This window comes from Alligator sinensis, unplaced genomic scaffold (assembly GCF_000455745.1).
Source record: "Alligator sinensis unplaced genomic scaffold, ASM45574v1 scaffold1510_1, whole genome shotgun sequence".
In the NCBI taxonomy this organism is placed as follows: domain Eukaryota; kingdom Metazoa; phylum Chordata; order Crocodylia; family Alligatoridae; genus Alligator; species Alligator sinensis.
The window spans coordinates 683,253-701,944 of NW_005842654.1; the positions used below are offsets into that span (position 1 = coordinate 683,253).

The 18,692-nt window shown below is 44.9% G+C and overlaps 1 protein-coding gene across 1 annotated transcript in view; it reads left to right on the forward strand.

Moving 5' to 3' along the window:
* Positions 1-4,470: 4,470 nt before the first annotated feature.
* LOC102371847 (microtubule-associated serine/threonine-protein kinase 4-like) overlaps positions 4,471-18,692 on the forward strand; it is a 154,021-nt gene continuing 139,799 nt past the window's right edge. The window contains exon 1 of the mRNA XM_025215592.1: positions 4,471-4,685. Within this exon, the coding sequence (XP_025071377.1) occupies positions 4,487-4,685 (199 nt within the window). The 5' untranslated portion in view covers positions 4,471-4,486. The remainder of the gene's footprint in view (positions 4,686-18,692) is intronic.

Below are 18,692 nucleotides of genomic sequence, written 5' to 3' on the forward strand. Positions count from 1 at the left end.
GTTGAGATTTTCCTGTTGTCACACAAGTAAAATAATTTGTTACCATTTCTAACTCCCACCTAAATCCATTACCTACTTTTTTTTTTTTTTCCAGTCTTTTTACATTGATGCCTGTAACCTGTGAATGACTGTTTACTATTCAAGAACGTGTACTCACCAAAGATTTTTTTTCTCTCTATCATGGATTAGTTCTGTTATGGAGCAGGTTCTCTTTCCTGACATCTTACTGGCCAGTCTCCTGTCTTGACCACTGTGGCTATGCATACCTCTTTCTGGTTTCATTCTGCATCAGTAGAGCCCTGCATCATATCATTCCCAGGCACTTTGCAAGGATGCAAGTCTCATGTGAATATGGACTTGGCTGTACTCCGCTATGAAGTAATGAGTATGGCTTGTGTGCTGAGCAGAAAAACTCGAGTGCTTATAAACTGGTAAAATCTCTGTGACCCAGTTTAAAAATAAAGCAGATCTTTTGTCTTTTGACCTTTCTGTTTGGACAGCTGTTCATATCCTTTGGCTATTGGAATATGAACCTTGTTACAGTGGCTTTAAGGTTTCCATGAAACCAAACAACAAAATATAATGGATTTAATTGATGTGCATATTTCCAGTACTTTTACTTTTACTAATTTAAGCATATGAAAAACTTATTTGTGAATCATCGTATAGTTCAGAATGTATAGTTATTTGCCTTAATCACCATTTTAAAATTGTGCACACAGCAGACTACTTAATATCCATACTGTACATCTCCAGAATGAATGAAGCATTTCAGGAAAGCGGGAGTTATTAAAAACATTCCTCAGTTGGTGGCTGTACTTCCTTGGAAGCAAACATTTTACCTGGCATGAGGGGGAAAGATATTCTGCTGTGGATAGAAAAACTTTTCATATTCTCTTTCAACTTTGGCTTGAAGTGAAATGTGAAATTTGTAAGGAAACTTTTATTTAGAAGTCTGAGAAGCACAGAAGTTGTTCTCCCTTCAAAGAGGTGTACTGTAGTTGTAATGAATAGCTCCTATTCTCTCTCCTCAAAAACAATCCTTCATAATTTTCTAAAGCATCTTGTTTCTCTGAAGAAAATCTCTATTTTCCGTAGAACAAAAAACACCCAACAATGGAAGAGAAGTTTGATGTGGCAATACTGCCAAATTGTAAAAAATGGAAGTATGAGAGTTGTAAGTTTAAGATATATAAAAGCATAGATAAATTAACTAGTAGTACCTGTTCCTATGGGGTAACATTTTGTCATCCCTGAAGTTATTTTGCCATTGACTTTGATGAAACCATGAAATTAGAAGGCACAAAAAATTATTTTTCTGGACTCCACTGAGGCACTGGAGTTGTTGTTTCAACTTTTAAAACATGGAGCTTTTAAATTTTTAAAATCAGGTAAAGGGATTATTTGAAAGGTGAGCCTTTCTGTTTTTGTTCTGAATAGTTTGCAGCTTGGGCTCTGTCTGTGGTCCTTTAATAAAAATTGTGCTGTGGGGAGAGAGATTTTTCAACATCTGGTAATTAGGGGTGCACTGACAGAGATTTTGGGGGCCGATAGCCAATTTTTTTAAAGGAGGCATGTTGGCTGATACCAATCCAAATTCTGATATACCTGTGGGCAGCTGGTAAGTCTGTTGTGGTGGAAGGGTAGGAGCATGGCGGGGAGCAGATCTAAGCTTCCTGCGATGAGGGAGGGAGGGAGCAGGGGCAGGCACTGCCCAGCTGAGGCAGGGCAGAGTGTGGGATGGAGCTGTGGCTCATCGAGGCCAGGGCTGCTCTGGTGTTTTCTTGGTGGGGGCATGGCTCAGGGCGGGGGCTCTGGGAGGGGGCTGCAGCCACCCCAAATTTTGCCATAGCTCTGCTCCTAGCGCTGCTGCCACTGCCTGCCCAACGCAGCCATGGCTCAACACCCTGCCTCCAACCATGCACTGGGAAGAGCCAGGGCTGCACTGGGCAGGTGGCGCTGGTGCTGGGAGTGGGGCTACGGTGAAATCTGGGGTGGCTGCACCCCCTTTGTAGTTCCCGTTCCAAGCCCATCCCCCGCCTAGAAGAGCCCAGAGCAGCCCCGGCTCCAGATTGCAGCTACAGCCTGCCTGCCCTGCCCCATGCAGATCTGGAGGCACACGCCCCCCACTCATTTCCTCCCGAGGTGCAAGCAGTGGTGGGAGCTCCCCCCCCCCAAGCTGCGGCTCAGTCCCACGCCCCATCCCCTCCCTCACTGGGGGGGGGGGCGCATTGATCTGCACCCCCCTCGCACCTCTTCCTTACCCTTCCACCACAACAGACTTACCAGCTGCATGCAGTTCTCCATGCTGCCGGGCTGTGCTCCTCGCTGCCTCCCTGCATGAGCATTTATCAGCCAAATTATTGGCTGCATCCGGTTGATTTCCAATACAATATTGGTACTGATCCAATATCGGATGGATGCATCAGTGCACCTCTACTGGTAATTATTACCTGGGTATGTCAAGTTAGAAGTTTGAGTTGTAGTTTGGTAGAAATTGGATTGTTATTTAGTACTGGAGATGTAGAATTCTAAAGCTAGTTAGATGGCCACAGCAAACATAGGCCAGATACAAGATTTTGTATGATTCTGTTAAATATTTTGTTTGGGATATTACGATATCCCAGAACAAACAGGTATTTTATCATCATATGTTACCTGGAAATGGCACCAATTAGAGTTAGCTGTGAACTTTAAAAAGTTGAGGGAAAACTCAGTTATGTTTCAGAGCTGATTTCCAAATTGGGTAGATCAATCTGTGTGAACTGTTCCACTTTTGATTTTATTGTATAAGGAAGTGCAACCATAAAACTTAGCCAGTTAGTATGTGGCATGAATCTATATAAAGAAGAGCTACATTAGATATAAAGAGAGAATCTTTGTTCAATTTGAATTCCTATTGAATTCAATACAGATGCATCATCTTGCAATCAGTAACCTGTCATTTGTGAAGAAATAGTTAAGTTACTCTAAAATCTTTAAGTATCTTGTTAGTAGCTTTCCTGCTTTAATACTTTTTGGTCATCAGAAGTTTTGTAGGCAAGAGGATCTCCCTCACCCCATTTGTTTTCATTGCTTCCTTTTTAATTTGGTTTGTATTGTAAATTCCTCAAGGCAGGGATCTTACCTACTAAATGATTTTGCTGGGTATCGTGCATAAGTACAGGACTTACAAATAAGGACCAAGTTCTGTACCTGGCCACAAGTCAGGAAAGAATCCGTATTCAGGGAAGTACATTCTGTGAGAATTATAAATGAATCAATTTCCAAAATGTTATCCTGACCAGAAAAATGCTGAAGTGCCTTCTCTGACTCTGTCCTGCAGATGACCTGATAATGAACTTCGTAAGCACACGGACTTTCGGGTGGCTGAGAAATTAGAAAACATAAAACAGCATAAATCTGAAAATTAGTGTCTGAATTGTTGCTGTTGATTTTTTTGCGCTGTTGTAATAAAATGCTTTCAAAGCTATCACAAGTAATAGGATTAAGAAATGAAATATATTACGAGTAGTATGCATGTTGCTAAATGTTATTAGTGATTGCACAAGTACTTGTCAACCTCACATATGTTACTGAAGTTGTAATTTTTTTTCTTTATTTCACTCTTACTTCTGAATCCTTTTAACTTTTTTCTGGAGATAGGTATTTTTGTGCAAGTGTTCCACCTTTTTTTGCCCACCTGTTTTCTGTTGCCTGTTTGTGAAATCTCCATATTAATCAGATATGTCATCACAAGTAGCAGAATATAGTTAAGTGTAGAAAAAAAGGGAAAACATCTTCTGAATAATACTAGAATTTTTGTGTTTTTATATTTTCTGTGAATTAAATATAATATATTTATATATTATTATATAATATATAAATATATTATTTGCCTATGAAAGAAATATGTTTAAATAGAATATTTTTTTCCAGTTTCAGCAGATCTTTAAGTATCTGTTTAGGTATTGTTTTTTAAAGAGGTTTCTTAACTTGAAACATACAGCTTTGTGTTGATTATGATGTGCTGCCATCTGGTGGCTGTTTACATGACGCCGTACATAATTTGTGCAGGGGGGGAAAAGGTTATTCGGGTTGGATAGTCAACTCACTTGAAGTTATGAAATGAACTTTGTGGAGAAGGTCCATAAAAAACCTTTATTATGCCTCTCTAAGTCCCATTTTGTACCTTGAATGAGGCAGCTATTGGGGAGGGAGAGGTGTGTGGCAAGGGAGTTGTATACTGCATATAGAAGACTGTATCATAACACATGCAAAAATGTTAGACTTATTACATGGACAGCAATAAATCAGGCATTTCCTGACACTTCAATGCTGCAGCTTGGATGTTAAATGAATTATGTGGTCTTTTCAAATGTAATGTTCTTACATCTTGAAAGCTTTTTTTTTTTTTTTTTTTTTTTTTTTTTTTAAAGCATAATGATAGGGGGAGTACAATCTCAGGCAGATGTGTTTTGGTTTTTTTTTTTTTTTTCCTCCTCTAATGCAGAATGAATTCTTAATGATGCATCTTTTTGTTTCTTCACAGCTTGATCATGTATTATCACCTCCTTCTATGTCATTTCGGAAATCCAGCAATCCAGAAGTATCTTCTGGGTCTGGAAAGTCTTTTAAATTTAAGAGAAAGCTGAGTGAAGATGGCAAACAGCTTAGAAGAGGAAGTCTTGGAGGAGCCCTGACTGGTGAGTCTAAGGGGTGTGAAATCTAAAAATACAGCTTATTGTAATCATCATTTTCGTAGAAAAGCAAATACCAAGTAACAAAATGCACATAATTTGTCCTCTGTTATCTGATAGAGTTTTCTCTTCTAACTAGTTCTCAAAGAATGTGGAGCTAGCCATTAACTGAGATGTTTCTGTGGGTCAAAAAAGAAAATGTAGTGAAGAAGTATAGATATGTCACAAAGTGCCCTCCAGGGAAGTGGTTGCTCAAGACCACTTCAGCCTTGTTGGGTCTCTGAGAGTCCCCCAAAGCCAGCCCAGGTATGGCTTCTAGAGCAGGTGGGGGAGTCCAGGCTCCTTCCCACTTTGAGACCCTGTCCTTTTAGTCCCTCACATTACCTGGTTGTCCATGGCCCTAACTCTAGGAGCTAGAATCCACTTCTGCTTCAGAAAGGGACTTTAGCTCTTGATGATGAGGAGACCCAGGGCAACCTGAAGTTTCAAGCAATAAATAGACAGCTCTGCTTCAATAAAATCAATTACTGGGACAAAGGCCCCTCAGTCTGAGGTTCTTTTTCCGTCTTCAAAGGGTTATGCAGTTCCTGTCTCCAGTCCAGCCCACACAGCCAGAGCTGTTCTCTTTCTAGTCTTTCCAGACCTTGAAGCCCTAAGAGCTCCTCTCTTGATTTCTGACTCCAGATATTTATCCAAGTATCTGACAAGCTGTTGTTAACACACCCCTTTCCATCGTTATAATGCTTCTGGTATTCAGCTTCCTCCCAGTCTCCTAGGTGTGTGCCATCTTGACTTGGTTGATATATCAACAAAGCTATTCAAGGCTTTGTATGTTAGAGGTCCATGTTGTCTCATGGGTAGACAGATCTCTTGCTTTGTCTCTCTAGTTCAGTGGTTTCCAAACTCTGACAGATTGTACGCCACCAGTTTAAAATGATACAATCTTAAGTACCACCAGCAAATTTTTGTCATGTAAAGTAATTATAATCAATCTGTTAACATGTACCACTGACGGGTTGTCTGCATACCACTGGTGGTACCCATACCACAGATTGGTAGAACCGCTGCTCTAACCCACTCTTTCCTCCCTGTATAAGTTAGCCAGAAAGAAACCAAGGCATGCAACATAAGCTAGGGTTACCATATTTCCAGTTCCAAAAAAGAGGACACCTGTTGCGCGTGCACATGGGGGTGAAATGATTGTGAGAGGCAGTGATATGACTGTGCACTGGCCCTGCCCTTTGCATTGCCCCTCACTCCCAAGCCACAGACTCCCAGCTTTGCTGCGGCCCCTCACTCCCGACTTCGGGACCCCTAGTCCTGCCAATGCCCTTCACTCCTAACCTGCATCCTACCCCCCTGGGCCATGCTGGTGCCCCTTACTCCCAGCCCACAGCCCCCCTTCCCCTATCCCTGCTGGTGTCTCTCACTCCTGCCCTGCAGCCCTGGGCCCCACACTCTGGACCCACAGTCCCCAGCCCCTCACTTCCAACAGCCCCTTGCTCCCTGTCTCCCAGCTGCCCCATCCCTGCAACCTTTTTCACATAGTGGGCTGCTGCCTACAACCCAGCCCCCTCCACAAGTTGCAGTCCCACACCCCATGTTGATCAAATGCTGCTGCAAGAGGAATAGATGGAAAAAGGCAGGTGCTAGGATTGTGGGAGTGCCTTCTGTGCTGAGGCAGAGAAACTAAACTAAACTTGATAGGTACTAAGACCCTGGGGGGACATCTCCTTTGCCCCCAGGTGGCCAAGCATTTTCTGACTGCAGCCCAGGTGCCTGAACAGCTTCTACCAGTACTGGCAGGCACCTGCTCCCCTCTCACAGCTGAGCTGAGCAAAATCCTGGGCATTTGATTAAATTAAAAAGCCTGCCCAGATGGAGATCAGAGGATCAGAAAAGAGGACATGTCTGAGAAAACCTGGACGTATGGTAACCCTAACATAAGTGCAGATTTGCGCAGAATTATTATGGTAAAACCTGTTGTCCAGCACAGCGCTGTGTTGAAGCCTGATTCTTCCAAAAGTATTCACTCCCCATAAGCTACTGTTACACTTGATGGAAGCTTCTAGGTGCTGAATGCTCCTAAATTTCTGGTTGTTTTAAGGTCCGAAAATGAAAACCATTCCTTGCAGAACTCTCATGAAAATCTGTTCTCAGGTTATGCAAATAAAATGAACATGAAAAGGCGAAGACCAGCTAAGCAGTGTTTTTTTTATTAAATAGATTAAATTTGGCAATCTTGGTTTCAAGAAATTGAATGTAGAGATCCCATCCTGCAGAAGTACATGTGATTAACTTTACCGCTATGAATAGTACACTAGATTTCCATTAGACTACACATGACAATATTAAGAACATGGTTCAAGACCTTGTTGTGTCCAGCAAACTCGTATTGTTCAGCTATGGGAAATTTGGACAGATGAAATTCAGTTCAGAAAGCTGAACTGATCTCTCTCTCTGGCTGGAATCTGCTCATCTGTAAATAAATCAAATGCATGGTTTTGTTGATAATGAAAAATGATACAAAATGGAAGAAAATTCCTTGAGCTATTTTCTTTTGATGCCCTGGCCAGTTTTTTAAATGTAGTATTTTTCCCTAATGTTTCTGTGACTTATTCTCTGTAAAAAGGCTAGTGAACATGAAAATACAAGGATTGACAAACACAAAAAAGAAAAACCTTTTTTATTTCATAGATTAGAATGCATTGGAACAGTTTTAAGCATTGTATAGGCATTATGTTTTTAGTGCAAAATATACCCTCATAGAAGTGAGTATACAGCCCTCCAAGCTATTTGTAGGCTACCAAAGTGGTGAAAACATTACAAAATAGTACCTCTTTCAAAGAGGACCTTTTCAGTTTTGTAGCACTAAGTATAACGCCTGCACATAGTGCTCCACAGCTCTCTAGGACCTTCAGTATCCCACAGTTCACCGCTCTCTTCCTCTGCCCCAAACTTGTAAGGTGATTCATGCTGTATATTACAAGAATAATATTAAAGATAAAAAAATCAGACACTAAGGAAAAACAGAATTAAAGTTGTTTGTGCAACTGAATTTGGCCCCCTTGTGTGTGTTACAATAATCTTGAATTATGTTATTTCTACACCATTTTTCCAAAGGACTTTTGTCTCTGTTAGTGCGCAGGATGGACAGTACTGAATTAATTGAGCAACTGTTCAATGTGTTGTTTTCTCTTTGTTTTTCAACACGCTGCCTCAGGTTTTGTTTACTGTGCTGTTCTTAATTTCCTCCTGGTGCTCATCGTTATAGTATGCAGGTGCTTCACAAACATTGATTTAATCCTCTACAGGGATGGGTTTATATAATCCCTATTGTACACATGGTGACCTGAGGCGAAGAGACTTGGGTCAAAAATACCTACTGCATTTATGGAATCATGCAAAATAAGGCTTGGAAATGACCTCAGGAGGTCATCTAGCCCAGCCCCCTGCTCAAAGAATGACCAGCCCCAACTAGATCATCCCCACCAAGGCTTTGTTTAGCAAGGCCTTAAAAATCCCCAAGGATGGAGAGTCCACAAACTCTCTGGTAACCTGTTCCATTGTTTTACTACCCTACTAGTGAGAAAATTCTTCCTAATATCCAACCTAAACTTCCCTTGCTGCAACTTGAGATCTGTTGCTCCTTGTTCTGTCATCTGCCACCACTGAGAACAGTCTAGCTCAATCCTCTTTTGAACCCCCACTTTCGGTAGTTGAAGGCTGCTATTAAATCCCCTTAGTCTTTTCTCCAGACTAAGTTAGTCCAGTTCCCTCAGCCTCTCCTCAGAAGTAATGTCCCCCAGCCCCCTCATGTTGTTGCCCTCCACTGGACTCTCTCCAGTTTGTCCTCATCCTTTCTGTAGCGGGGGGCCCAAAACTGAACACAGTTCTCCAGATGTGGCCTCACCAGTTCTGAATAGTGGGGAATAATCACTTCCCTTGACTTGCTGGCAACACTCCTACCAATGCAGCCCAGGATGCCGTTAGCCTTCTTGGCAGCAAGGGAACAATGTTGGCTCGTAGTCGGCTTATTTTCCACTGTAACCCCCAAGTTCTTCTCTGCAGAGCTGCTGCCCAGCCAGTCAGCCCCCAGCCTGTACTGGTACACAGAATTGTTCCATCCTAAGTGCAGGACTTTGTATTTGTCCTTGTTGAGCCTCATGAGATTTCTTTTGCCTCAATCCTCCAGTTTGTCTAGGTCACTCTGAATCCTAGCCCTACCGTCCAGCCAATTTATTACTCTCCCTAGCTTGGTGTGTTCTGCAAACTTAATAAGGGTGCACTCTATGCCATCTTTCAGGTCATTGATAAAGATATAATACGAAACCGGCCTGAGGACTGACCCCTGGGGCACTCTACTTGATACCGGCTGCCAAATAGACGTTGAGCCATTGATTACTACCCTCTGAGGCCGATACTGGCAGCCATTTTTTTTTATCTACCTTACAGTCCATTCATTTAGCCCATACTTCCTTAGCTTGCCTGCAAGAATGTTGTGGAAAGCCATATCTAAAGCCTTGCTAAAATCAAGGTATATCGCATCTGCTGGTTCCCCCACATCCACAGAGCCTGTCATTTCATCATAGAAGGAAATCAGGGTGGTCAGGCGTGACTTGCCCTTGATGAATCCATGCTGGCTGTTCCTAATCACCTTCTCCAAGTGCTTAGAAATGGATTCCTTGAGGATATGCTTCACAGTGTTTTCAGGGACTGAGGTGAGGCTGTCTGCTTTGTAGTTCCCTGGATCTTCCTTTTTCCCTTTCTTAAATATGGGCACTATGTTCCAATCATCGGGGACCTATCCTGATAGCTGTGAGTTTTCAAAGATGATGACTAGCAGCTCTGCAGTCGTATCAGCCAATTCCCTTGGTGCCTACGGGTGTATCCCATCTGGCCCCATGGACTTGTACACATCCAGCTTTTACAAATAGTCTCTAACCTGTTCTTTCGCCACTGTTGGCTTCTCACCTCCTCCCCAAACTGTGCTGCCAGATGCAGTAGTCTGGGAGCTGACCTTGCTGTGAAGACTGAGGTGAAACAGGTGTTGAGTACTTCAGCCTTTTCTGTATCCTCTGTCACTAGGTTGCCTCCCTCATTCAGTAAGGCACCCACACTTTCCCTGATCTTCCTGTTGTTACTGACATACTTGTAGAAAACCTTCTTGTTACTGTGCTAGTAGCAACTCCAGTTGTGCTTTGGCCTTCCTGACTTCATCCCTGCATGGCTGACCAATACTTTCATACTCTTCCCTTGTTGTTTGTCCAACTTTCCACTTCTTATAAGCTTCCTTTTTGTGACTTAGTTTACTGAAGAGTTCCTTGCTAATCCAAGCTGGTCTTCTGCCATAATAGCTAATCTTCCTGTGCATCTGGATGGTTTGTTCCTGCACTCTCAGTAAGGCCTCTTTCAAGTACAGCCAGCTATCCTGTACTCCTCTTCCCTTTTGGGCTTCCCAGGGGATCCTGTCCATGATTCCCTGAGTGAGTCTAAGTTTAATTTTCTGAAGTCCAGGGTCCTTACTCTGCTGCTCTCCATCTTTCCTTACCTCAGGATCCTGAACTCAATCATTTCATGGTCACTACTGCCCAAGTTGCCATTAACTAACTAGTACATTTCCCACCAATTCTTCACTGTTTGTGACTAGCAGGTCAAGAAGAGCATGGCCTCTACTTGGCTTCTCCAGCACTTGCACCAGGAAGTTGTCCCCAGTACTCTCCAAAACCTTCCTGAATTGCCTGTGCACTGCTGTATTTCCTTTCCAGCAGATGTCAGGGTGACTGAAGTCCCCCATGAGAACCAGAGCCTGTGATGGGGAAACTTCTGCCTGCCAGCAGCTTGAAGAAAGCCTCATCTACCACTTCCTCCTGGTCTGGCGGTCTATAGCAGACCCCCATGACCACATCACTCTTGTTGCTCTCTCCTCTTATTCTAACCCAGAGACTTTCAACAGGCCTATCTCCAGTTTCATACTGAAGCTCTGAGCAACCATACAGCTCTTTTACATAAAGTGCAACTCCTCCTCCTCTTCTCCCCTACCTGTCCTTCCTGAACAGTTTATACCCATCCATGACAGTGTGCCAGTCACGCAAGTTATCCTGCCAAGTCTGTTATTCCAGTCACAGTTCCTTGACTGTGCAAGGACTTCCAATTCTTCCTGCTTGTTTCCTAGCCTCTATACATTTTTGTACAGGCACCCAAGGTAACTAGTCGACTGTCCTGATTTCTCAGGAAGAATGAGAACACCTCCTATCTTGCCGCCTCCTGCTTGTTCTTCCTCCAGGTCACCCACTTCCCTGGTGAACCTAGTCTAAAGCCCTCCTTACTAGATTAGCGAGCCTGTCTGCAAAGATGCTCTTCTCTCTCTTCATCAGGTGTATCCCATCTCTTCCTAGCAATCCTTCTACTTGGAACATCATTCCATGATCAAAGAAGCCAAAGCCCTGCTGGTGGCACTACCAGTGCAGCCAGGCATTGATCTGTGGGATGCACCCACTCTTGCCCAGCCCTTTTCCTTGACTGGAAGGATGAAAGTGAACACAACCTGAGCCCCCATCCCCTTGACTTTCACCCTTGCACCCAGAGCGCTGTAGTCACTTTTGATCTGCTCAGGATCTCCCCTGGCAGTATCATTGGTGTTCACATGGATGAGCAGCATGGGGTAGTAGTCAGAGGCTGGATGAGTCTTGGTAATCTCTTCATGACATCTTGGATCCAGGCTAGGGGCAAGCAGGAGACTTCCCAAGACAACAGATCAGGTCAGTAGATGGATCTCTGTTCCCCGCAGAAGGGGGTCTACAACCCCCAGCCCCCTTTGCTGCTTCTTGCTGTCTATTGTCTCGATCTTTCCCACCTTCAGGAGGCCCAGCCTGTTTTTCTCCACCAATGGAATGTGCTCCTCCCTGCCTGTTGCTAGGGCTCCGTATCTATTTTCCCGACTAACTGCTACAGGTGGAGATGAAGTTTTCTGCTTGCTGCCAGAGGTCATAAGCTTCCACCTTCCTGAGAGTCCATGTTCTCTCCCTTCACTAGCACTGCCTCTGGCTGTTCTTCCTCCACAGTCCCAGAGGTCTCCTCTAGAAACCTCATGGCAGAGGGTGCTTTGGAGTCTCACCACCTCCTCCTGTAGCTGTCGCCTGTTCTCTGAGAGACACCACCAGGAGGCACTGCTCACATCGCAGGCACTCCCCCACCTGGCCATCACTGGAAGGAACCCGCAATCTGCAGTCCCCACAGCGCCAAACCTGGATCTGGCTGGATGCGTCAATGGTGAGCAGTCCTGCCTGGACAGATGCCTCACAGGTGCAAGCAGAGACAGTGGCAGTGTCTCTGGCATTGCGACATCCTCCAGCCATTTCCCTGGGTCTCTTAATCTGCCTCTTCTCTCTTACTGCCCTCTTTCCAAGCACACCTTTTTTAGCAAACTTGCCTGGAAGCTGGACTGTTTACTGTTCTTTGGTCCCAAAGGGTTTGTGTGTTTTTTTTTTTTCTTTTCCCTGCTTCCTCACACCAAGCTGAAAGGCTCTCCCCTCAGAGCAAACTCATATGTGAACTGCCTGCAAACTTACTGTCCTGTTTGCTGCCCCTGTTCCCTGGCATGGGCAGATGCTGTGGGGGGCAAGTGGCTGCTGCAGCCCAAATTTGGGCTTGGGTCAGAGTCAGAGCCAAAGCAGCCGTCTGCCTGTCCCCCAGTCTTTTACTTGAATCCAGGACAAGCAGACTTTTATTTTCATCTTAGGCAGCAGGGGTGCAGGCATTGGGGGAGCAGCCAACAGAGGGGTAAGTGGTGGGAGGGCAGGGAGACAAGTGGTTTAAAACAAGATTTAACTTGCATAGCATGGCACAGGAACTCTGTAGTGTGGGCAGTGATAGAATCCCGTTCCCTGGGCTTAGTATTTTACTGTCTTAACTATGGCACGTTCTATTCCTAATTCATTATATGCCTTCCAACTATTGCAGCAAATTGTAGTTGTCCTGCAGATTACAAGCTGCCTTATCTGTGGATCAGATTTATCTATGTACTGAATGAGAGAGGAGTCCTGTGTGGGAAATTACGTGGTTTGGAATTAGTAACTTTTTTCCAATGCATAATCAGCAGAGGGCTGAATTAAAGTTGCCTTAACCTTAATGCAGCCATTTTTTTACTTTTGAATGATTAACTATGCAATCTTAATTTGTGCATGTGTGTGTATGCGCACGTGTGTGCATGCAGCTGTATGTAATAAGTGCAACTTAGATTGACTTTTTACTGACCTAAATTATACCAAAACAGGGTAGTCTGTTATGAGACTATTTTCTACAATAGATTTGTACACATGACTTAAATTGGTTTCACTTCACACCTTTAATTATTTCAGTTCAGGAACTGTTTAGGGCAGTGGTACTCAATCTTTTTTTGCCTCCAAGAGCCAGATGGGCGTGCCTGGTTTTTCTGTGGGCCAGATCCAGCCAGTGGCATCCTGCACACAGGGTGGGGTTGTGGCCTTGGCCTGATTCGGCAATGTGGGACTTGGTAATTTGGCAGCAGGGGAGGGGACAGTATTAATGGCCACTGCTCCCCTATTGCCAAATTTCCAGATCTGTAGAGAGCCCCACACCCAGATTCTATGGCTCTGCAGGCCAGATCTGGCTTATGTGCAGGGGGTTGAGCACCCCTGGTGTACGGCCATAAGTGCTACACAAGGCCAAGTTCCCTTGGCCAGAAATACAAGACCTGTCATTAGTGGATGACCGAGAGCCTTGAGAATAGTCGCTGTTGCCATCTAAACTTGTTTGGTGTTTGCTTGTATGCCCCTCTGCTTAGACATGATTAGCTGAGAAACCTGGCATGAATTTAAAGGCAAGTTCTTAGGTCTCCTTGTGGAAAAGCATGAAAATATAATGCATATATACCCAATTAGTTCTCAAACCAGATTCAAAAGTTAACTTCCCAAAATTTTATGAGTTTTTAAATCCATCTTTTGGGAAGGAGGGAAAGGGATTCACGAGGTATCAATGTTTGAGGTTGGGGTTTCTGCTCAGTAGAAATAACCTGTCAGATGAGGCAATTCTAGGTGGAAGCTTTTATAATATATTAGATCCCTAATTGTGTTGGGTAAAAAGAGGTGTGGTTTGTTTGTTCAGGGTTTTTTTGTTTGTTTTTGTTTTAGTTTGGAAGACATTTTCCCTTTTACGTCATTTTTTTCCCCAGCTGCTCTTCCCAAGGGATATGAAATTTGGGTAACAAAAATGTAGTTTCTCCAGGATATTGTAATGTATCATCTGACCACCATAAGCATTGTAAAAGTGACACGTTGTTTGTCCCCTCTATCCAACAGGATAAAATTGCTTTCCCCAAAACAGCCTTTGTTATATCCACTATTCAGGAGTAAGTAGAACTATTAAGTTGTGTCTACACTGAATATGGTATAAATATGTAGGTGTAGAGGCATTGCATTGATAACAAGCTGGGGAGTGGTTCAGTTGCTTATAGAACAGCCCTTGTATAGAATTTGGAGTATGTGCACTTATTTAAGTGGCACAGATTCAAGTACTATTCCTCCTTCACAGATGGAAAGATTATTACTTGCAAAAGATCAGCAGTATAGATAGATTTTTATAGAGGCGAGGTCAGATCTTGAGGTGCCCTTTGTAAGGGTATATTCTTGAGGACCCTTGAGAGAGACATCTCACACAAGACACACACCTGGCAGTAATGTTTACATAAAAAGAAACCTCTAGACATTCGGTGTCCCTAAGAAAATGACAGCCTGTAATAGTTGTTTCCTATATCCATGCTCCTGCAAAGCATAGGGAGTAAAAAGAAGGTACCAGGTAACATGGGGCCTCTGCAGGACATGCTAGGAAATCTGGTCGTTGCACCAGACAGCAAAGCTAACTTATTTAATAATTTCTTTGCCTCCATTTTTCTGAGCAGGGACAGGGTCACCCCCACCGGGACCCCCGTAGGCCCCAGGGGAGGCACACCCAGTGCTGAGGGAGTTAGCAGAGGTCATTGCAAGACCCCTGGCACAGCTTTACGAGCGCTCATGGTTCTCTGGCATTGTGCCAGAGGACTGGAAAAGGGCCAATGTGGTTCCCATTTTCATAAAAGGGAGGAAGGAGGGCCCAGGAAATTATAGGCCAGTTAGTCTTACCTCAGTCCTGGGTAAGCTTTTTGCGAGAATTATCCTGGCGCATGTCCACGAGGGGCCAGCAGGGGAGATTATGCTTAGGGGCAACCAACATGTGTTCATTAGAGGCAGGTCCTGTCAGACCAACCTGGTGGCCTTCTATGACCAGGTCACAAAATCCTTGGATGCAGGTGTCACAGTGGATGTAGTCTTTCTGGACTTTAGGAAGGCCTTCGACACTGTCTCTCACCCCATTCTCATTAAAAAACTAGGAGACTGTGGCATCGATACCTACACAGTCAGATGGGTCACTAGTTGGCTGGAGGGCCGCACCCAGAGAGTGATGGTGGATGGGTCTTATTTGACCTGGAGGGATGTGGGCAGTGGGGTCCCCCAGGGCTCAGTCCTCGGGCCCGCACTGTTCGACATCTTCATCAGCGACCTGGACAAGGGTGTAAAAAGCACCCTGTTCAAATTTGCAGCTGACACCTTGGAGCCATTATTGATGCCAAAATGAACATGGGCCAACAGTGTGGGGATGCAGTCAGGAAGGCCAACCCTACCTTGTCATGTATCCACAGATGCATCTCAGGCAGGTCCAAGGAAGTGATCCTCCTGCTCTATGCGACACTGGTCAGGCTGCAGTTGGAGTACTGCACCCAGTTCTGGGTGCCGCACTTCAGGAGGGATGTGGACAGCATGGAGAGGGTCCAGAGGAGGGCCACTCACATGATCAGGGGGCAGCAGGGTAGGCCCTACGAGGAGAGGCTAAGGGACCTGAACCTGTTCAGCCTTCATGAGAGAAGGCTATGGGGGGGATCTAGTGGCCGTTTACAAACTAGTCAGGGGGGACCAGCAGGCATTGGGAGAGTCCCTATTTCCCCGAGCACTACCAGGAGTGACAAGAAATAAGTCACAAGCTGGCAGAGGGTAGATTTAGACTAGACATCAGGAGGTGCTACTTCACGGTCAGGACAGCTAGGATCTGGAACCAACTTTCAAAAGAAGTGGTGCTGGCTCCTACCCTGGGGGTCTTTAAAAGGAGGCTGGATGAACACCTTGCCAGGGTCGTTTGACCCCAGTACTCTTTCCTGCCATGCCAGGGGGTCGGGCTTGATGATCTGCTCAGGTCCCTTCCAACCCTACCAACTATGAAACTATAAATACCCAGTCTCTCGTCTTTCCATTCTGCTCAGGTTGTCCAGGGCTAGGATGCCAAGATTAGGAAAAAGAGCATCAGTGGAGGGTCTTTCCTGCCCCAAGCACACCTTGCCACCAGCCTGTGTCCACTCAGCATCTAGTAAATACCTGGATATCTCAGAACCAGCTTCCCACTGTCAGAGGACATCTGCTAATCTATAATATTAAGCTGGTGGTATTACCTGTTGTTTGTATTTTTAAATGTTTGAAATATAATCCAGTTAAAAAAAAAAGTTTTATATTTATTGAAGTAACAGATTTTTATCCTCAACACCTATATATATGACAGAACTGGCTTTTAAATTGCCTTTAAATTGCTTTAATATTCTGAACAGTGCACTGGCTGGGCCTTTAAAACTTGTTTCTGATCAGGGAAAAAGATGGTTAATTGAAAAGCTGCTTTTTCTGCAGTGAATGGTTTTTCTGAGCTGCGGTAACTTCAAAGGGCTGTCTACTATCAGAGGGTTTTTGGCTTAAATTGTCAGTATCAAGAGAGGTTCTGCAGCTTTGAATTTGCTATATTCAGAGAGCTTTCAAATGAATTAATGACAAGAAAAATAGTTTATTTCTCAGTCTTCTGAACTAAAGTGTGTTTAATTTCCTTGCTCCATTCTTCATCAGCCTGTTAGACTACAGGAAGTTAACAGGTATGTTTGTTCAGTTTTTCCAGTCGCTTTTATATAACATTTGAAACCTGTGTTCTGCCTACTCTTTCTTAAGATACATTTACAAATTATTGTCAGAGGTTTAAATTCTATGATTTGAAGAAAATGAACACTTGCATAACTTTTTATTCCTACCTGTTTTGTAGTTTTAATGTTGGCTGCTTTTAGTCTCCAGGCAAAGAGAAGGTCCAGTTCCAGCCTTTTCATTTGCCAAATTCTCTGCTTGTTAGATTGTGGTAATACAGCTGATGTCAAGCTATAGCTCATAAATGGATTCTTGCAGGGTAATGGAGGTTTTTACATTATGCTATTTCACATATATTTTATATCACCTAGCATCCAAAGAGTCTCAAGTCCTTTATAATAATTAAGCTTTTTTATTATCCAGCAAGGAAGTAAAAGCATTAATTTTAGAGAGAAGTCCAATTTTTCTACAACACTTATGGATTTGTAGTGTTTTCATGTCTGCTTGCATGTTGGTGTAGTATCAGAAAGGCATTACCCCAGATATACCATGACCTAGGGAAGGTATGTGAAGCTGGAAGACAATAGGTTCTGGTGTTATCTCCTTTGCTGAGCAGTGCTTAATATAGCAACTCAGTTTTTCCGTTTCCCATTGAAAAACAAAAAAACCCATGGCTGTTTCCCTTTTAACTGAGAAACGCATGGATTTTCCACTTTTGCAAAGAGCTCTCTACATGCTGGAAGAGTTCCAGCCTGCAAGGAGCTTGGGGAAGTGGGAGGAGAGCAGTCATCCAGGGGGCACCCTGTGCATGTGTGTGCTCACACATGCACATGGCTGCCAGGCAGCCTGGAGAGCAGCTCCTACAAGTAAGTTGGGGTGGGGGGGTGGGGAGGAGAGATTGAGGCCCCCATAGGTAGGGATTGAGGGAGTAAGTTGGGTAGGGCTGGAGCTGGGGCAGTCTGTAGGGGTTAGGGGTGGGGCCAGAATGCATGGCCGCAGGACCCTGGTGGGAAGCAGGATGGAGCTGGGTTGTCTGAGGGTGGGGGCTGGCTCCCCACTGCTGTACTCAGTCCTGGGGGGATGTGAGGGGCCATGTGCCCCCCAGAGCTGTGTGCAGGGCAGGGGCAGGCAGCCTGCTGCAGGCTCAGGCTCCCTTCCCTGCTGCCTTTCCCCCAGGGCCTGTGCAGCCCAGCAGGTGAGACCCGGCACTGCAGGGCAGAGTGGGTCTGGGCAGGGAAGCTCCTTGCTGCTGCAAGCCTCGCATTGCCCTGACAGTGTCCCCTGCCCACCCAGTGGCAGCAGGAGTGGTGGCATGGAGTTGTGCCCCTCACTGCTGCCAGGCAGGCAGGCAGGAGGTGCCTTGCCAGGGCAGTGCTGAGCTCCCAGTGGCACTGCTAAATTTCCCTACCTGGCCCCGCTCTGCCCTGCTGTGTTGGGTCCTGCATGCTGGGCTGTAGAGGCCCTGGAGGGGGGCAGGGGTGACAGGGTGGGGAGCCCAAGCCTGCAGCAGGCAGCCCACACCTGCCCCCACCAACTCCATGGGATCTACTTCAGCTGTGCTGCCTGCAGGGGTGAGGGAGCGGGACTCTACACTCTGCTCCCTGCTGGGGCTGCAGCAGCTGCTGCTGTGTCCCACAGGTGGCAGCTGGGCCTTGGGCACTGCTGTGGGGGTCCCTGACCCTGTAGACCTGGCAGTTGGGAGCCCCCTCTAGCAGAGCTGGTGTGGTGGAGGGGCTATGGGTGGGGAATGAGGGGCACCAGCGGGGGTAGTGGGATCTGGGTGGGGAATGAGGGGGCCTAGACATGTGTCCTGATGGACAAAGTGCGCAGGGGGAGCTCTGACTATTTTTTCTATGGAAAAAAACCCTCCAAAATCAAATACCAAAATGTATAGGTACTTAGAATTAATTTTATTGTAGAGATTGAGGCACTGGTAGGCTTCCAAATTGCTTTAAAATTGTAAATATTTTTGTAAATTATAAATATATATATATATATATATATATATAAAATATATACACAGAAGCAGCTGAGCTCAGACTCTCCTTCCTGCCTCTGCGCCACGCTG